The 20111-nt window shown below is 34.4% G+C and overlaps 1 protein-coding gene across 1 annotated transcript in view; it reads left to right on the top strand.

Moving 5' to 3' along the window:
• LOC306863172 (matrix metalloproteinase-16-like) overlaps window positions 1–20111 on the top strand; it is a 59276-nt gene that overhangs the window by 13949 nt on the left and 25216 nt on the right. Inside the window, exons 2-4 of the mRNA XM_079406383.1 lie at window positions 2278–2426; window positions 3912–4034; window positions 10097–10401. Of these exons, the coding sequence (XP_079262509.1) occupies window positions 2278–2426; window positions 3912–4034; window positions 10097–10401 (577 nt within the window). The remainder of the gene's footprint in view (window positions 1–2277; window positions 2427–3911; window positions 4035–10096; window positions 10402–20111) is intronic.

Below are 20111 nucleotides of genomic sequence, written 5' to 3'. Positions count from 1 at the left end.
AGAGGGACTGAAGATGATGTTGTGCTAGCATGAATAGCATTATCACACTATTGTTAAATGAGTGAGTTTAGAATAATTTCAATGTAGCTACGCCAACCTGCGGCCCTAGAGAAATGGTGTGAAGAATGAAAGGCTAAATATCTGTGTTAATGTGGAACCTCTTAATAAATTGAAATCAGACTATAGCACAGTTGAAATGAACCGGTGAAATGTCCGTGTCATCAAAGTCCCTTCTAGGCGAGTCACTTCACGTGAATCAGTCTTTGAAATGCCTCTCAGTTAGGCAGCGCAGCTCCTCTATCCTTGAACGGGGAAACACCACTCCATCAAAGTTTATCACCAAGTCTCTGGCTAAACATCATCATTAAAATCGCCAATGAAATCTGACAATGACTGTCTCAATGATCTAAACACACAAATCCGGAATTGCGTTTTCTCAGGCTGAACAGTCAATGCTTAAGTTATGCGCTGTCCTAAATGCGCGTCTCAGAGCATCGACTGCCTCCACAGCAACTGAAGCCTCCAACAGCTCCCGAAGCTACTTAATCCATCAGCAAATGGCTCATAACTTAGAAGGCGGCTATCAGCCACTCTGCGTGCTGCACTTCCTCCCATCAGTGCAACAGTTATGCCACTTAATGCTAGATAACGACTTCCAGGCGACTTTTCCAAGTGCCTAGCGACAAGCAATGTCTTATGTATATAGAGATTTTGTCAGACAACATCTGGATTATAAATCAGAATTTAAAAGAGCATTTCAGTTACTATTCAAACTGTCTGACAACGAAAGAATTATGGACGGTTTATGCACCACATTACTAAAGTAAATATTCTGAGAACGTTCCCTTTAGCTAAGAAAACACCATTTGATTGAAGAAGTTGAAGTTTATCATGTTAATTCTTTGATACTTTTAAATCCTAGCATTATTAATTGGACAAAGCAACTAAAATGACCATCAACAGCCAATCAAAATTCAGCAGTTTACAAAGTCAAGATCAAAGAAGCTGAAATTTGAAACCAAACTACATCTACAGGACCATTTTTGGTCGTGTGCCCTTGGACCCAAATAATTGCAACTTTCAGATTTCTTTTTCTTGTGTTTTTGGGGTGAAATATGATTTTCTTGACAATTTCTGTGAGACTCCCAATATCTTTTTAAGGCCCAGATGAGTTTCACGTACAGCAGTGATTTGACCTCTCTTTGTGTGAGTTTGTGTTTGTTTATCTAGTGGACTTCTCTTTAGCACAGCCACAGTGATTTTAGAAAAGGGCACGTTAGGACAGGGATGTTCTTATAGCTAGAGGAGAGATGATGATACACACACACACTCACACACACTCTCTCAGTGTCATGATGAGTGTTGTAGAGTTGTGATGCATTTGGCTGTTGGCTGAAGGCAGCAGATGGGTCAGCAGAGGATCCGTGTAAGCACTTCCTACCGCTTCTCTCTGGCATTAATGAGAAAACCACTTCAAAACAAACTCAACCTTCTTTTTAATCTGCTAATGGCAGTAACGGTAGCAGTGGCCATGTTTCTACAGAAAACTCTGTCAGTATGGGTTAATTTAGCTATTCTAAGAGAATACAATTCTGTCTGGTTATGTCTAGATATTTGCTTAAGCCTATTAGTTGTTTTTCTCTCAATTTCATATGCATTCTCAAGAAACTGAGTTATTTTAGCTATGTTAAGAAAAAATAATAATTCAATTCTATTATTTACTTTTATATTATATTATCAAAATGTTTACAATTTCAAGTGTTTTCAGTTTAGTGGTGTACAAATGAAAATAATGCTATTGCAAGGCTTATTATTCCATAATTTTGATTGGTGGATTGTTTAATTCTGCTGTGAAATATTTTTGTGTAAACAAGTAATGTATATATACTGTATATGTGTGTGTGTGTGTGTGTGTGTGTGTGTGTGTGTGTGTGTGTGTGTGTGTGCAAAAGATATTTGTTTATATTTTTATTTTTTACTAATCATAAATTGCATATTTAAGTAAGTTGTGGACTAAGAATTACTTAAATATATAAAATCTGAAATATATAAATATATATAATTAAAAAATAAATTAATAATATATACATAAAATCTCATTTTAAAAATATATTGATAAAAAATGTATTCAAATTTATTTACATGTATTTATATTTTTGCATTATTTATTAATTTTTAACTCCTTACACTTATATATAATTTCATATTTGTAAACAATATATATGTTCCCACAGAAGTAACGTGTAATGATTAAACAAGAGTCTCTCTCACTCTCAGGCTTGGCTGCAGAGGTATGGCTACCTCCCTCCCACAGACCCCAGAATGTCCGTCCTGCGGTCAGAACAGACCATGCAGTCTGCTATCGCTGCCATGCAGCGTCTCTACGGCCTTAACATCACCGGTGAACTGGATAAGAACACCATTGAGTGAGTAGCAGTTACACTCTCACACGGTTTCTCAATCCAATATTGACTGATTCTGGGTCAGAAGTTTAACATGATGTTGTTCTTTTCAGAGACAGCATGTTTAGTTCCCCATCATGGACTGTCTCTACCGACAACAGCACTAGTAATGCCAAAGTCATGGGCTAAATTAGTGTCATATTTAATTTTTGACAGGAATGAAAATGAGGCTGTGAGGGATAGAAGTACTGTGCAGTCAGTGGATTTAACAACATACCGACTGTTCAGTGGATGAAAAACTTTCTATAGTTAAAAACCCCATAAAGCAGTTTTGAAAGTGGTGAAAATTAAGTGATCTGGGGCCTCTATACAACGTGTGCCAATGTAAAATCTATCCCTCGCAGGCTCGCAGTCTTCATCCGCATTAAATTCAATATGGCGTCTAACCTGACTATAGTTTATATCTTGAGTGCAAAGTCGTTTTGGGCTAAAACATCTATGAAATGTATGAATGTAAATTGCTAAACACCAGCGAGATAAGCATAAACCACCCCGGACTAGCTTGAAAACTGATTTCAGAAGGGTAATGGATGGGGAATTGCCTGATTTTATTTCAGAACTGCCTTTACAAACTGCTCAAAATCTAAAACACAATATGATAAATGTATGTCTGTGCATACTGAATATGGTGTACAGCAGTGATTCCCAACCGCACAATAAAAAATAAAGGTTCTTTATTGGCATCTATGGTTCCATGAAGAACTTTTAACATCCATGGAAAAAAAGGTTCTTTATAGTGGAGAAAAATTATTCTTTTACATTTTTAAATCAAAACATATATTTTTGAATTTTATTTTAAGAACTGTTCTTTGGGTAACCAAATATGGTTCTTCTATGCTAAAACAACCTCTTGGAAACTTTATTTAAGACATTTTTCTAGCTTGGCATTATTGCAAGACACTCAAACCTGTCTGATAAGGGCTGCAAATGTCAAAAACGGTTGGGAAATATTGATGTACAACATCTGGCTGCTAGGATCCTGGTGATGTCATAACTCTTATTTGATCTTTTTGTTTCCTTTTTGCTTCGGCATAGTGATATCACCATAAGGTGAGGCTGACTTTTCTCTTGTGATTTGTTTTTTGCTTTCAAAACCAAACTGTTCTTGGCTTCTCTTTCTCTGTGTGAACTTTAATGGAAGGGGATTGAGAAGGATCAGTTTTATTAATACAGTAAGCATACAGTTAATTAATTGGCTGATATTTGGCCTAGATGTTTGTCTTGGCATCTGCCATTGAAAAACATGGTGGTCCTAATACTATTAAATACAGTTTATTTATATATGAGGTTGATATGATGTAAATATGCTTTATATTTTGGAAACCTTGTGTATTTTGAGAGGTTATTCTAGAATGCCAATTAATCTTTGAGCATTTTAGTGTTCTGGGCTGAATGTCACGAGTGTGAAGCAATGAAATATTAATGAATCTACTTATTTTTCTCTCTCAGCTGGATGAAGAAGCCACGATGTGGGGTGCCAGACCAGTTCGGCGGTGCCTCGAAATTTAGCGTCCGAAAAAGACGTTACGCCCTCACAGGGCAGAAATGGCAACATAAACATATCACATACAGGTTAGTTACAAAAACACACTTACTTTGTTTGTATGTGTGTGTGTTATGAAATGCATTTAGATTGAGATAGACATGAGATTTCTGAAAAAAAAAAAAACAAATTCCCCGTAAAATATGTAAACATCCTCAAAACAAGACACATTTTGTTTAGAAGCAAAATTGCATAAAATACTAAGGCTTGATTTCAGAGAAAGTTTAAGCATAAATACTTTATGAGGTTTATGTTTGAATCAAGAAAAACACACTTAATTCAAAATATATTCTCTGAAAACAAGTTTTAATATTTAATGCAGTTTTGTTTCTCAACTATAAATGTGTCTTGTTTTAAGGAAGTTTAAATATATTTACTTGGAAGATGATACTAATACTGATTAAGGAAATGATTTTTGCAGTGCCAGCAGCAGTGCTGAGATAATTAGACTGTCAGATTCTTCTCCCTCACCTCACTGTCTGCCTGCCAAACTCCCTTCACTCGTCCTAAACCACTCCGTCCAACATTCTCATCTCTTCCCCTGTCCCAGCTGGCCTCTTTCCCTCTGTCTTTACAAACCTTTATTGGAATGACTAGATTAAAGGATCTAGTTGCTCTAAATTCAGCCAAATTATTCAAGCCAAATTATTTTTCAAATTACTTCAACTCTTATATACGGTACTACGCCTCACACGTTTTTCGTGTTTTCCCTAAGTATCTTATGTTCACTAAAGATGCTTTTATTTTGTTAAAATGCAGTAAAAGCAGTAATATTGTGACATATTATTACAATGTTTTCTATTTTAATAAATAGGAATAGGAATAAATGTAATTTATTCCTGTGATGCAAAGCTGAATTTTCAGTGTCGTTACTCCAGTCTTCAGTGTCACATGATCCTTCAGAAATCACTGAAGATACATTTCTGATTATTATAAATTTGAAAACAATTTTTGGCATCTACAGCATCTTTTTTGACCTCATTCTTACAATGAGTTATTGTTCTTAAATAACCTCAGCGACAAGTGATTTATATTGTTGTGACATGTATTATGCTAACATGATGCTCTCTATAAATGCAATATTTCTTTGATAATCCCACAGTTTATGTATGTATGTATGACCTATATTCAAATATAACTGTTACATTTGCCTCAAAATAATCTGCTTGACAGTATTGTGTCGGTGGGTTTGTGTGACGGCTGTGACAGATAAACTCACACCACTGTAAAACATAAGCAGAAGTTTATACACCTCAGATGGATGATTTAGACAGCTGAACAGCTCAAATAACAAATATTCTTACTGAATAATTCATGTAAGTGGTTTAACAAAAAACTCAAGCTTCACATTTCTGCTTTTAAACTCTCTGGCCTGCTCTGATTGTGTTAATGTACAGTAAAAGTGTTTTTGCAAGCTGATGGACAAAACGAAATTACAAAAGACCAGTGTATCTTTTGATATGACATAAGTCAAACAATACAGCCTACTGAGAAACAGAGAAAGAAAGAGAGCGATAGAGAGAGATTATTATTATGTAATGGAATGGTGGCTTTAGGCAGGAGTGTGTGTGTGTGTGTGTAGCCAGGCTGAGCAGATGGGTAGGCAGATGTTCCCCCCAGCACTCCCTGCTCTCTGTCTTGATCCAGACTGTACCACCCTTCACCTTCCCCCAACCCTGGATCATACCATCTGAACTTACACACACACACACACACACACACACACATACATACAGAGCCCTCTCCTCATCCTTATGCTATAACAAACACAAATAGCATCACTGTATGTGTGTATGTGTGTGTTAGTCTGGGCTAATTAAGTTGGTCTCAAAGCAGTCTGTGTTCTCATAACCAGTCACACACACGCAGTCATTCACGTAACTGACATAGTTTTAATATCGCGAGCAAAGGACTTGAAAGAACAAAGCAAGGTGTTGTGTATCTTTTGTGTGAGCCCTTGTATTTACATGGGTTTAGATGGTAAAATACCACAATTGTTTATTTAACAGCATATGTAATGGGCACTGTTGTTAACTATATTGATTCGGCAGAAGCCAGTTTGGGCCGTCTTGTGTTTTTGAAAAGAAAATTTTCTCATCTGAATTCACAATTTAGTGGCTTAAAGGATGCTCAGGGTGCAGTACGAGCTCTGTGGAAAGCGTTTGTGGCAAAATGATGATTATTTTAGAAAATAGTTTTCTTTTGAAAGTCACTTTGGATAAAAGTGTCTGCTAAATGCATACATTTTTCATTCTTTCATTGGAAGTAAACTAGCCCAGCATATTTTTAAACAAATATACATTTTTAATCTATCTATTAATATTATTTTAACATTTTATATAAAAACTACACGATTTAATGAAGTTGTAAATTTTCGAAATATACTTATTTATTTAAATATTTTTTTTAATTTATAGATTATTTATATTTATAATTTTAGCGATGACTTTCAAAACTTTTAAACAAACAAACGTTCGATTCATTTTAATTCTACTTGCTATTTGCTACCTCAATTCAAATCGAATTCAAATTCAGGAATTTAAAAAGTATTCTGAGGGTGTTTACACAACTCCGTTTTCAACTAAAAATGGAAAACTTCTTACGTGTTTTGGCCATTCATTTACACGACAACTACATTTTATGGGCCTGAAAATGCAAACTCTTGAAAACGATACCGTTACCATCTCCGTGTTAACTAAAAATGCAAAATTCGTCAAATTTGTGCATATAATGTGTTTAGTAGCTATGTGCGCAGGCGTGTAGTATTTCTTTACAAAGTGGCAACTACTGGTCTGGTCAGCATGTTTGGTCGTTTTTGCGGATTCATGTGAACGGGAATCAGTTTGACAACTTGGCCATCTATACGTGAAACTTTTTAAAAACACAAAGGAAAAAAAAATCTGTTTTTAGTACGTAACTGTCATGTGAACATACCCTCAATTTAATTCTGAAAGGAACACAACCCTGTTTAGTTTAGTGAACAATATCCCTGCTGTTGGATTTTCCATGGAACGATTTCCTTCTGGTGGTGGTGGTGTAGCGTTGTGGTTAAAGTGCTGGGCTGATAGCCAAACAGTTACAGGTTCAAACCCCAAAAGACATGATCTATGAATTATAACCATTGTGCCCTCTTGACAAACACTTAACCCCTACCTGTCGCGGTGATTTAACGCGGTTAGATGGTGGAAACGATTTCCACTGGCTCTGGTCATCAACCAAGTGCTTTCTGGCATCCAGACTTGATGCAAATTTATGCTTCTTTTTTTTTTACTGAATCAATTCTGTATGTCGTAGATGAGAAACACGGAAGGAAGGTTTGTAAAACACCTCACACGGCTCTAACAAGCAGCCTTCACAGCAGCTGAGCTGAAAAGCTAAGCCTAAAGAGGAAAATAAATATCTGAAGGGTCATGAAGTTCAAAGACAGGATTAAGATTTCTGGGAAGTACAGCTGAGAAAGACAAGAAAAATACATGAACAGTGGAAGCCAGATGTTGATCTAATAGTTTGCGCTCACAGACAGAACAACTGTATGCGGATGATATCCAAACCCCATCCTGCACCACCTGGAGGGAATGAGAGAGAGAAATAGAGATAGAGAGCTTAGGTTTCCATGAGATATCATGTCTTGTAAATATTTTAAGAGGCACAGCTTTAATACAGTTTAAATTCCTCAGCACATTTGAGAAAACAGCTGCTACTGAGTTGTATGAGAGTTTTGGCTAATACACTATAGACACAAGCACTATACTGTAGTACCTGATAGTCATGCTTAAGTACATGTACAAGAAAAGATACCCTCATGAAGGTACCTCGAGTAAATGTTAAAGTAACCCGTGGGAAACATATCAGATAGAAGTTCCAAAGTAAATGATATTTGATGTACTTAAGCATTAGAGTCTGTGTAAGAAGATGAATCAGAAAGTGACTCAGAGTTTTGACCAACTGCTTTTGTTTCAGATTGGTTTGTGAATGAATCATTCAGATAAACTGTAAACCAGTAAATGATTCAATTAAACTGCCTCAAAAGAATGATTTATTCACAACTGTGTTCTTTTGTAAATTTTGTCAAGTAAAAGTGAAAATCAATAGATATATTTACAATCAGTTGAGTTAGTAATATTTTAAAAAGTGTCATATTTCTAGACTGTTACCAGTTTTTAACATGAAGCAATGCTTTATTTGCAAGGAAGTTTTCATGTGTAGCTTAAAATCACATGATCTCTCGTAAAAAAACATTATAAAATTAACATTATATATAGAGAGAATTAATATTTTGAATGTGCTTTTATTTATATTTCCAGTTTTGTTTTCATTTTCATTTAAGTTTTAGCAATTTTCTTATGTGATTTTGTCATTTTTATTAGTTTTTATTTTAAAATATTTTTATATAGACTTATTTTTATTTCAGTTTTAGTCATTTTAGTGCATCAACTTCAAATTATTTTATTTCAGTTGCCATTGCCAAGACAATAATTTCAGTGAAGTTTTTTTTAAAGGTGAAGTTATTTATTTATTGGTATTTTGTTCCAAAATTTCTGAAAACAATTGAGTATTTTTAGTTTGAACAAAAACAACTCTGCAAATGAAGCAAGGAGGATCTGATTAATTCCAGTGAATCATTTCTTTTGGAATGTTTATGCAAATTAAGCTTTTCAAAAACAAATTATTCACTTGATTTGAGTATCTGCAAGTACTTTCCATACCTGTTCATTTCAAAAGATTTTGCCCCTTTAAGTTGTGGCTAGATGACTTGCAGGTAGCCAACTTTTTCAAAACATTAGCTTGACTGTGGTTGAACTATGTGTAGCTTGTATCCTAGGTAGTGTACAGTCTTAAAGTAGCTTCTTCAACACTGACACCAACACATTACTACATTAGAAGTAGCTCCATAAGACAGAGCAGCTCAAAGTTGCATCCTTCAACCTTCACAAACTCAGGCCAGAGGCAATAGAAAATGTGGTTTGGTAAAGAGCTTAAAAACACATTTGAAACATATCATACACATCATTAAAAAAATATGAGGTTTGAAAATATGCCCACATCAGGCAGCTTTTGTAGTGCAGTAAGATGTTGGTAATCCTCAGTGAGAAAATAAACCCTGCTTCACCTGTAGCACCTCCAGCAGAGGAGCAGGAGAAGCAGCGCTTCCTCCTAATTTACTCTTTGTCTGTCTCTCTTTCTTTCTGCAAGATTTCATGGAGTGAGATACACTCGCTCTGTTCCAAAACCCAGTGAGCTGTCTATGTAGACAGCATTTTAAGTCATTTTCAAAGTAAAAATTGTTCCAAAGTACCAGCTATGTTAAGCTGCCTTATAAGATGCATTTTGGTCAAATTCAAATGTGACCATGCAGTACTTTAGTATATCATTACAGTATTTATTAATATTTTGAATTAGTTCAAATTTTATACTTTGTTTTATTTCCATTTTAATTTAAGTTTTAGTCATTTCATCTGCTTTTGTCATTTTTATTCATTTGTAAATATTTCTATTTAGCTTTATTTATATTTCAGTTTTAGTTATTTGTTAAAACTTTATTTTAAGGCGTCCTTATGACACGTTACATGTAATTACTATTATATTAACAATTAATTATGCATAATTACATGCAAGTAACCCTAAACCAAACCCTAATCCTAACCCTAACCATATAGTAAGTACATGTGGTTAATAAATATTACTCCGTACTTAAATATATAATAACACTGTAACAAGGACAGCTTAAAATAAAGAGTAACTAGTAATTTTAGCAATAGTTATTACTAAAATTATGGTAATATTACTTAATAATATAGTAATTACTTATTTATTACTAATTTATTATTCCTTTTATAACTTACTTTTTTATTTATTATACTTATATACTATACTTTAGCTTTATTTAAATTAGCAAAATTATATTTAACAACACTGCCTCACAGATAATTATAAAAAAATGAGAAATATAAATATCATTTTATTCAACACCAAAATGTATTGATCAAAACTATGCGAATAGCAAACTATATTGCGATCAAACGTCCTGTGCGTTTCATATTTAGTTGTTTATTTGATAATTATATGTAAAATCCTCTTATCCTTTTTCCAGCATAAAAAACGTCACGCCTAAGGTGGGAGCGGAGGAGACCCACAACGCCATTCGCCGGGCGTTCGACGTGTGGCAGAATGTCACGCCGCTGCGTTTCGAGGCAGTGCCCTACAGCGACCTGGAGCGCAACAAGAAAGATGTGGATATTACTATCATTTTCGCCTCAGGTTTCCACGGCGATAGCTCCCCCTTCGACGGAGAAGGAGGTTTCCTTGCACATGCCTACTTTCCCGGTCCGGGGATTGGAGGAGACACACACTTCGATTCGGATGAGCCCTGGACTCTGGGGAACCCTAACCATGATGGTACGTAAACCTGGTTATATTGGTCGCGTATAAACCCAGCTTTATTGGAGAGTAAATCTCAGCACACTCTTCATTAGGGAAGTCGTGGCCTAATGGTTAGAGAGTCGGACTCGTAATTGAAAGGTTGCGAGTTCGAGCCCCCGGCCGGCAGGGATTGTAGGTGGGGGGAGGGAATGTCCAGCGCTCTCTCCACCCTCAATACCACGACTGAGGTGCCCTTGAGCCCGACACCGAACTCCAACTGCTCCCCGGGCGCCGCAGCATGGCTGCCCACTGCTCCGGGTGTGTGTTCACGGTGTGTGTGTGTGTGTGGTGTGTGTGTGGATTTGTTCACTACTCACTGCTGTGTGTGTGCACTTGGATGGGTTAAAGGCAGAGCACCAATTTCGAGTATGGGTCACCATACTTGACAATACGTCACGACTTTAAAAAAAAAAAAAAAAAAAAATTAAAGCATATAACTTCATATGAGCTCTGCTTTTCTGGACTGCTCTAGAAAATGATGGAGTCTTACATGTAGAGTATATGTATTTGGTCAATTTTAACTTATATTCCTTTAAATTTAAAGCAATTGATATTTTGAGAGGGGAAACTGGTTCTAGGGAGCTTGTTTGAGGAACTTTGTATCAAGCAAGCTAGATATTCAACAGCATAACTATATATTTTGTTTGGTTTTCTGTCTGTGAAATAATCAGTACTTATGACTTATAGATAAATGTTCTGCTATTTTTCTGTCGCATCATAATTTAAGTTTTTACCCACTGACCTATTATTGTTTTTGCACTGATTTCAGATTTAAACAGTGTGTACAAACAAATACAAACTGTGGCCGCTTTACATACTGGCATGCCGGTCAGATGGTCTCATTCTGTCTTGGTGGCCAGTTCTTGACCAGAATAAGCTGCAGTGTAGATCAGACATTATGCCAAAGTCTGTCTCTGCAAGACCAGCTTGTCTCTGTCCAGTGTTGCCAGATCTCTAGAAAACAAGAAAAACTGTCTGACAAACAAAGCCCAATGTGCGCAAGTCAGTTTACAAGATATGCCAAAATAAGCTTGTGTGTGGGCTGACTGTGTTAATTGTTGTATGGGATAAAAACTGTTTCACCAGCTAATCTGAAGATTTTGGGAGCCAAAATCTAACAAGCCTAAATCCCCATCTGAAAATAACCCCCGAAAGCTGCAACCTTTGACTTTAGGGAGAAAAAAATTGTGAGATATAAAGTTGAAACAAGAAACTAGTCACAATTAGGAGATATTAAGTTCCATTTTTAAGATATAAAATATTGTGAGATATAAAGTTGAAACTGTGAGATATAAAATCATATTTTAAAACATTTTTAAAAAGTCACAGTTGTGATATGTAAAGTTGAAATTATGAGATACAAAGTCACAATTGACAGATAAACTCAAAAGTTGACAATATCATTGTGAGATGTAAAGTTGCAATAGTGGTAGGCCTATATAAAGTCATGGTTTAAAATATATATTTTTTTTGTGATTTAAAAAAATGCAATTGTGAGATATAAAGTCAGATTTTAAGATATAAAATATATAGTGATATAAAAAGTCAATTGTGAGAGTTGACATTATGAGAAACTGATGAGATATAAAGTCAGAGTTTGAGATATAAAATATTGTGAGATGTAAAGGTGCAGTTGTGAGATATAGTCACATTTTAATATCTAAAATATTTTATGCAATTGTGAGATACAGTCAGATTCAAAAGTCAGATATAAATTGTCATTTGTGAGATATAAAGTCACAGTTACAAAAAAAATAAAATAAATACAGTTGCAAATTTATTTATTTTTACTCCAAGGCAGAAAAAAGGCCTCCATACCTCTATATTGTCTCCTTCAAATCTGCCCTCTCATCCTCCATTTCCCCTGCACTCATTACTATGTTTTCTACACTTCCTATCCTGCTATTACAGGTAACCTTTAGGTATCTCTCTATCTCATTCACCACATTTCTACCATCTATCCTATAATAGGCCTACTTGCATACACTCACAAAGCACACAGTCAACAGGAGACAACACTCTGTCAAATCAGTCCCCTGCCTGTTGCCGGGGAGGTGGCGATCCGTTGCCGGGTGCAGTGTTGTGTTTGTTTTGTTGAGGGAATACAGCTCTCTGAAGCATCACGTGGGCCGACACTTCCACTCTCTGGTTGTGGACATCCTCTCTACCTCTCCTCTGTCTCTCTGTCTTGTCACGGAGTTCAGCTGTAAGTAGGTCAGCCAGTGTGTAAAAGCAGTAAGTGACAAGGATTCTGGGAGAATAATAAGGTGAACACAGCTCATAAGATGTTTAGTCTGGGTTAGGGGGACAAACTACACAGAAAAAAAAAAAATTCTGGCTATTTTCAAATTCTAACCTTCTCTTTCACTTTTATCACCCTGCTTGGTTTGAGAAACAGACACAGAACATTTTGGCTGGGCTGTGGAACTGTCTGCCTGTCTGTGTCTGTGTGTGTGTGTGTGTGTGTGTGTGTGTGTGTGTGTGTGTGTGTGTGTGTGAAGGAGAGCAGTTAGACCTCACAGCAAGAACAATCTCCTGGTCTCGTTCTAGGCTGGGCGAAAGAGAGATTGTCTGGGATGATAAAGGTGAAATACACAGAATAGAGCAAGAAAACCAACTGCAGCTACACTGTGTAGCTTCTTTCCTGCTGCTATGGTCATCATGGTGAGGTGGTTGAAGATGAACCAAAAGGTTGTAGGCTCAAACCAATAGTCAAGGTTTAGCTAACATGGTCCTATTAGCCTGTGCGAGTAGATGCCACAACTACCTCTAAATCTATTCAAGACCATTCCAAAAAAAAAATTTAAACATCCAAACTTAAGTGTCAATATTATTATTACTTAATTATTATTATTTATTTTTTTACTTTTTAATGCGAAAGACTCCCAAATAGTAGGATCCCCCTTCCTCAAACATACATTTGTGAAGACATTTGTGAAGAATGTGTATTTTTGTCATTTCAATAAAAATAAATAAAATAATAATAATGAAATAAAACTGAATATTAATACACTCAAAATAAAAATATATTAAGTGTGATCATTTACAGATAAATAACTGCCTTTTATATTGTCATAGCATTAAAGCAAAAATATTATATGAATTATAATGAATGATATGATTTATGTTTAATTATAATATTATATGAAATATTTGCTTTTTAATATACTCTTAGATGAAATATATTTAATATAGGAAACATTTTATTTGTATTGCACTTTTTATTTCTGACTCAAATTCTGTAAATATGTTAAATATTTAAATGTAATAAATAAATGTAATATAAACATAATATGCATTTATTTACCATTTAAATTATAGTTAATTTAATTTAAAATAAGGTTAACCGACCAAAACATTGCTTTAAAAAGCTACATTTTTGTGATTTTAATAGAGTATATTTTTTTCAAGTTCATATTGGACTTTTATCAGACGCACATACATTACGATTCAGGTATGTGAGGCATTATATTTTCAATTTTAAAATATTTATTTAAAAAGAAATAAAACTATTACAGTATGTTAACACTTAAATTGACATCCCTAATAAAAAAATAAAATAATTTATAACTACATACAAACCAGATCGTTGTTATAAAACCCATGCCATGTCATCAAGATTGCAAAATTCAGATCTGCCTTCAGCAAACAAGAACCTGTCTGCAACAAGAAAACCTGTCATATTTCCAGCTACTCATACAAGCACTATACCATACATTATAATCTTGAAAAGATAAGCATGTTTTGTTTTTCACCAAAATGTCCCCGTGGAGGGGTACGCACAGACAAACACGGATTCAGACAGATTTTGAAGTTTCTCGCACTCTTATGTTGATTCGACAACATCGGCTACAGTGGAACATTCATGTGGCTGCACTCATGCAGGAAATTAAAATTCCAGAGTGATATTTTCTCTCCCTCACCCAGATCAGGGTGAGACGGGGTTTGACGGGTAAGAAAAACAATCGAGAGTGAGGAATGCCCTGAATGTTTCGTGAATCAGGAATCAATTGAGAAATTTCACCTACGTTTCTGATGAACACATTTAGGAACATCTGAAAAGAACAAGCTCTGCTGGAAGAGAATAACTGGCAAGATACGGGTGGATGATAAAATAAATCTGAAGAGGAACTTTTGTGTTGCAAATCCACATGGGTCAGTTGGCTGTCAGCACAGAGAAAGAGCAGTGTGTGTGTAGAAATATGGATTAGAGATGTGCAAAATGACATATTTTCAAAATCGACCAATCAGTGTTGACTCAGTAATCATAAGATGGATGGATGGATGGATAGATTCCTCAAAATTATTAAGCAGCACAACTGTTTTCAACATTGATAATAATAAAAAAAATCTGAATATTACAATGATTTTTGGCTGGAATAAATTAAATTTAAAATATATTCAAATAGAAATCAGTAATTTTAAATTTCAATAATATTTCACGATAATATATATATATATATATATATATATATATATATATATATTTTTTTTTTTTTTTTTTTTTTTTCATCAAGTAATTTAAAAGCAATAAATCAAAAACATAAGATGACTTTAAAATCTTACAGACCCCACACTTTTGAATTCTCGTGTTTAATATATTTGTGACCCTGGACCACAAAACCATATTTATACATCATCTGAAAGCTGAATAAATAAGCTTACCATTGATGTATGGTTTGTTATGATAGGACAACATTTGGCCGAGATATAACTATTTGAAAATCTGGAATCATTGGGTGCAAAAAAATCTAAATATTGAGAAAATCACCTTTAAAGCTGTCCAAACAAAGTCCATAGCAATGCTTATTACCAATCAAAAATTACGTTTTTATATATTTACGGTAGGAAATTTACAAAATCTCTTCATGGAACATGATCTTAATATCCTAATGATTTTTGGCATGAAATAAAAATTGATAATTTTGACCCATACAATGTATTTTTGGCTAGTGCTACAAATATACCTGTGCTACATATGACTGGTTTTGTGCTCCAGGGTCACATTTATCTATTTTTATTTTCATATACAAAAAAAAAAAGAAAAATATATACATTTATCTGATATATCAGCAAAAAAGATTTTATATGTAGATATATATATATTATTATTCTTTTTTTTTTCTGATAGAAAAACATAGATAGAATCAACATTATTATCACCATGGTGGCAGTAAAACAATAAAATAAAATCAACAAATCTTTGCCAAAGATTCACAATCTAGTCAAATTCTGATGAATACAACACATTACAGAAGTTAAATGCAAATGCAGTTTAATGTTGTCTTCAAACTGCTCCATTCATGTTGTGTCAGAATTACTGTAATTATGAGATGACAACTCTGAGACTCTTTTCACATCCTCAGACTCTGAAATTATTCATTTCTATGGCAACTCTAATAACGGCAAAACGGATGCATGTGCAGCTTTGTTCCTGATGACATCAAAATGTAGTCACTACATTAATTCACTTCTAAAAACATTGAAGAATAAACAAATTGCATCAAATAATATTGACGAGAGCATTCGGCACTTTCACAGTTCAACAAAAACGTGAATGTTTTTTTTGTTTTTTTTACCACTTGCAACCTCATAACGATATAATTTCTGAAGTGTCATGTGACCGGTCTATGATGTCATCACATCACAATCACGAACAGCAGCTAAAGAGACTATCCACAATACACACATAATATAATACAGTATATGTCAGAATTAGCATTTATGAATAATATGTGATATGTGATTTGAATGGCCTACAGACTGTAATGTATGTGATCCATATCCTGTATGTGTAAGGAGAGCGACTCATGCTGGTACACACCAGACCTGCTCTCAAAATAGGCTCTCACCCACCGACTGGAGCATTAGCATTCCATGTGGGTAGCAGCAGCACCTTCCGCCGGCACAGCCTGCCTCTCTCTCTGCATCTCTCACTTTGTCCCTCACTTTCCATTCAAAATTTGCCTCACACAGCATTGTGAGTAAGGCTTGGATAACTTGACGTGTGTGTGTGTGTGTGTGTTTAAATACTGTCCTTAATCTCTCCTCTCTCTTGGGAGTGTCTATCTCAAATCCACTTCCACTGGATTCAGAGCAGCGTGTTTTTATAACTCAAAATGCCGACTTAGATTCTGTCTTCTTTCTTATAAAGCAGTTTTACAGCAACTTATGTGAATTTAGTGCAAAGTGAGCTCATAAATATGGATTCTCATTAAGCTGTACTGGAAATACTGCTGTATGGAATTTGACGCTAACATAAAAAGGCTGTGACAAGCGTAAATAAAGTCCATTCAATTTGTTATATAGTTCAAAATCTTACATCTGATCGCTTAGAAATGTAACCGCACAGATGTACTCAAGCTACAAAAACAAAAATTGTGATTGCGATTAAAAAGGTTGTCTGTAGTGCTTTGCAATTTGGCAAAAACTATAATAACTAACCTATTATATAAAAATTATAATTATATAATAATTGTTATTATTAGTAATATTATCAAATAAAGCAATATATATTATATTGCAATATTTCACCACAAAATAAAATATTTTTTGCAAATTATGTATTTAAAAAACTATTATTATTATTATTATTAGTAATACTATTAATAAAATAATACAATTAATAAAAATTATATTATATTAATAATTTAAATATGCAATACTAATATTTATGGATGTCTTATTTATTTTACATTTTTAAAGGTTAAAACATGTAGGAAGCCCAGTTGGCTTATAAGCATTTCTGTCTACAAGTTTGCGAAGATGGTTGGCACATTTTGAGTTGCCATAATCAGATTATAATATCCAAAAGAACATGCAGGGCATATATTTATTTAATGACATAACAGTGTTTGCGATTTGATAATTGCATGATTGTGATTTCAGTTTTATAACTACTCTAAATATTTTTTAACAAATCTTTAGCCATGAGCAAGCATAAATATTCTACAACAGCACCGCGTTTTTAAGATGGTTTGTGTTCAAGGGCAGCATATTTATTGGTTAGGATAGAGATCTGAATTTGAAACAGGAAAAGCAGCGGTAGAGCCAAAGTAAAGGCCGTAAGTCTAGACGTGAGAGCTGAACAAGAGGAAGAGAGGGGGGTTTGGACAGATGAAGAGAAAAGAGAGCCGGCGAGAGAAAGAGAGATGGCCGAGCAGCTGTTCTCTCCACAATGCTTCATCTGTTCGCGGGCAACGGCTCATTTCTTCACACCCAAGAATGAACCTGAACCTGATCTCTCCTGGAATCAGCCACGGGTAACAGAAGAACACCAGGAATCCGAGTATTCAGCGCTCTCTGTCTCTCTCGCTCCCTCGTTCTCCATTCCTGATCCAATTACTCAGCGATGGCCTTCTCGAAGGTCTAACAAAAGCTCTCTTGTTCTCAACTTTCCCATGTTTTTAATCACCACTCATGTTGAAATGAATACTAATAATGTTTCTCATCCATAATTAGCGTTTCACATGGGATTCATCTGATTTGCAGTTCAACTGCGTGTGCTTTATGAGCTGTGCTAATACTAGGCCTACTGTTTTTATGGTCCACCGTAATGATTTTTCCACTGTTAGCATTGTGTTCTTAGCGACATTTTTTTGAATCAGCGAGGGTTTGTTTGTGAGGTGCGATAGCAATGTTATGCGAGGGTTTGCTAGCAAACTCTAATGGATTGGGCTAGCAGAGAATAGCATTAAGCTGGTCTATTTGTAGGGTTTGCTAGCAGGGTGTAATGACTTGTGCTAGCAGGGTGTAAAGAAGAGAGCTAGAGCAACAAAATAATGATTAGCATGAAACTGTTTCTGAGCAACGGAACAGGTGAAAACCTTTCAAAAGTTTGTGTGAGATGCGCAAGATGTAAACAAACAGTTAGCGATGTACTTTTAAACTAATACAATACAGCAATTAGTCAAATTTCTTACTTTATAAGCTGCTTAAACTCGTTTAGCAAACATTTTCAGAGTCAGGTGTGTAAGAAATGAGACTCTTTGTTGTTAATAGAACACCTGCAAATCAAATGCTAATATGGCACCTGCCAAGCTAAGTCTAGTGTTGCTATTGTGTTTCTGTATGCATTATTGTTTGATTGAGTCTCAGTTAGTGGAACGCCTTTATAGTTGCTGAGTGTTTTCAATTCGGTGTTTTCTCAATTGAATTATTTAGGTGTAAATTATTTTCCACACAGCTGCTAAAGTAGCACATAGCAAGCATTGCTGAATGCTACTTTTCTCATCACTGATCAGAATGGACCAGTTATAGGCTGGGGAAAAAAATAAAGAGAGTGCTGCACTGGTCTATGCCAGTGATTCTTAACATTAATGACATAACTGCTTGTTTTTGACTTTTTTTTTTTACATAAAATGAGAGTTTCTATATATGTAATTAACCATAAATGTATAATATAATATAATAGCTATAAATATATCATAAGTATTACTTGTAAAATTATTCAAGAAAACAAGATATATTACTATTGAAATATTTCACAGCAAAATAAAATAATTATAAAGTAACATTTTGTATAAAAAACGAATATTATAATTAATAAATAAAATAATACAATTAATAAAATAATATATTAATAATGTAAATATGCAATACTAATACTCTTATTTATTTATTTTTTACATTTTTAAATGTTAAAACATGCAGGAAGCCCAGCTGGCTTATAAGCATTTCTCTCTACAAGTTATGTAATTAACCACGTTTCTTTTTGTGATTTCAGAAGTTTCTCCAACAATGTTCTTTCATTAAAAGCAATACTTATTGAGGTGGAATTTTTTCCCCTTATTTTTTAAATATATGTATAATTATTTTAATATATTAATAATATATTATTATATTAAATATTGTTTAGTCATTTTTAGGCTCCCTTGAAGGTGCCAACCGGTTAACAAAATAAGAACGTGTTGCTATTCAAAATTGTTCCCATTCATTTGATAACATTAGTTCTCTAAACATACAAAAATTCAGTTTTGTAAATAGCTATGCAAAGTTTAAGGGAACATGACACAAAGATTATCAGAATGTTACTTTTGAATGTTCTTTCAACATTCTAAAACAAGTAGTAACATTTAAAAGATGTCAGACGAACATCCAACTAAAACGTTTCAGATAAAAAACACGTTTCATGAATCATGTATAAAAGTTTTTGTGCTAATATTTTAGAACATTATGTAAGACAAGATAAATTTGAATGGACATTCTATGCCATTTTGTAGTATAAATAGTGCGAGTAGTGGGTTAACACTGAAAATTCCAAACAGAAATTGAAATACCCGGATGATGCAGTTAATTTACCAAAAAAAAAAAAATGGAAGTGTGAAATGTTGGACACTTCATGCACTCTATCACAGCTTTAATTATGTAGCAGAGGGGAGGGGCTGTCAGATGCCTATAATAAATGACAAAACAACCTTATAAAATTCATACACTACACAGCTGAGTACATAGTGGATGAGTACATTGTGTATAGTAAGTGTAAATATAGGTGCATAGTGTATACCGTTCCCTGTTAACTGGGTATATGGTTGAGAACCACTGGTTTGTGCTATTTTGTACAATAATTTAGCCTTTCTGCTACACATAGTGTCAAAAATATACTTAATTTCCTTATGTAGCCTAGTAGAAAGGCTGAATTTGCTAAAGCCAACAGCAACACAACAAACTGGCGCACTGGCTGAAAC

This window comes from Barbus barbus, assembly GCF_936440315.1.
Source record: "Barbus barbus genome assembly, chromosome: 44".
In the NCBI taxonomy this organism is placed as follows: domain Eukaryota; kingdom Metazoa; phylum Chordata; class Actinopteri; order Cypriniformes; family Cyprinidae; genus Barbus; species Barbus barbus.
The sequence above is the reverse complement of the archived record's forward strand: the minus strand, read 5'-3'. Positions and strand labels throughout refer to the sequence as shown.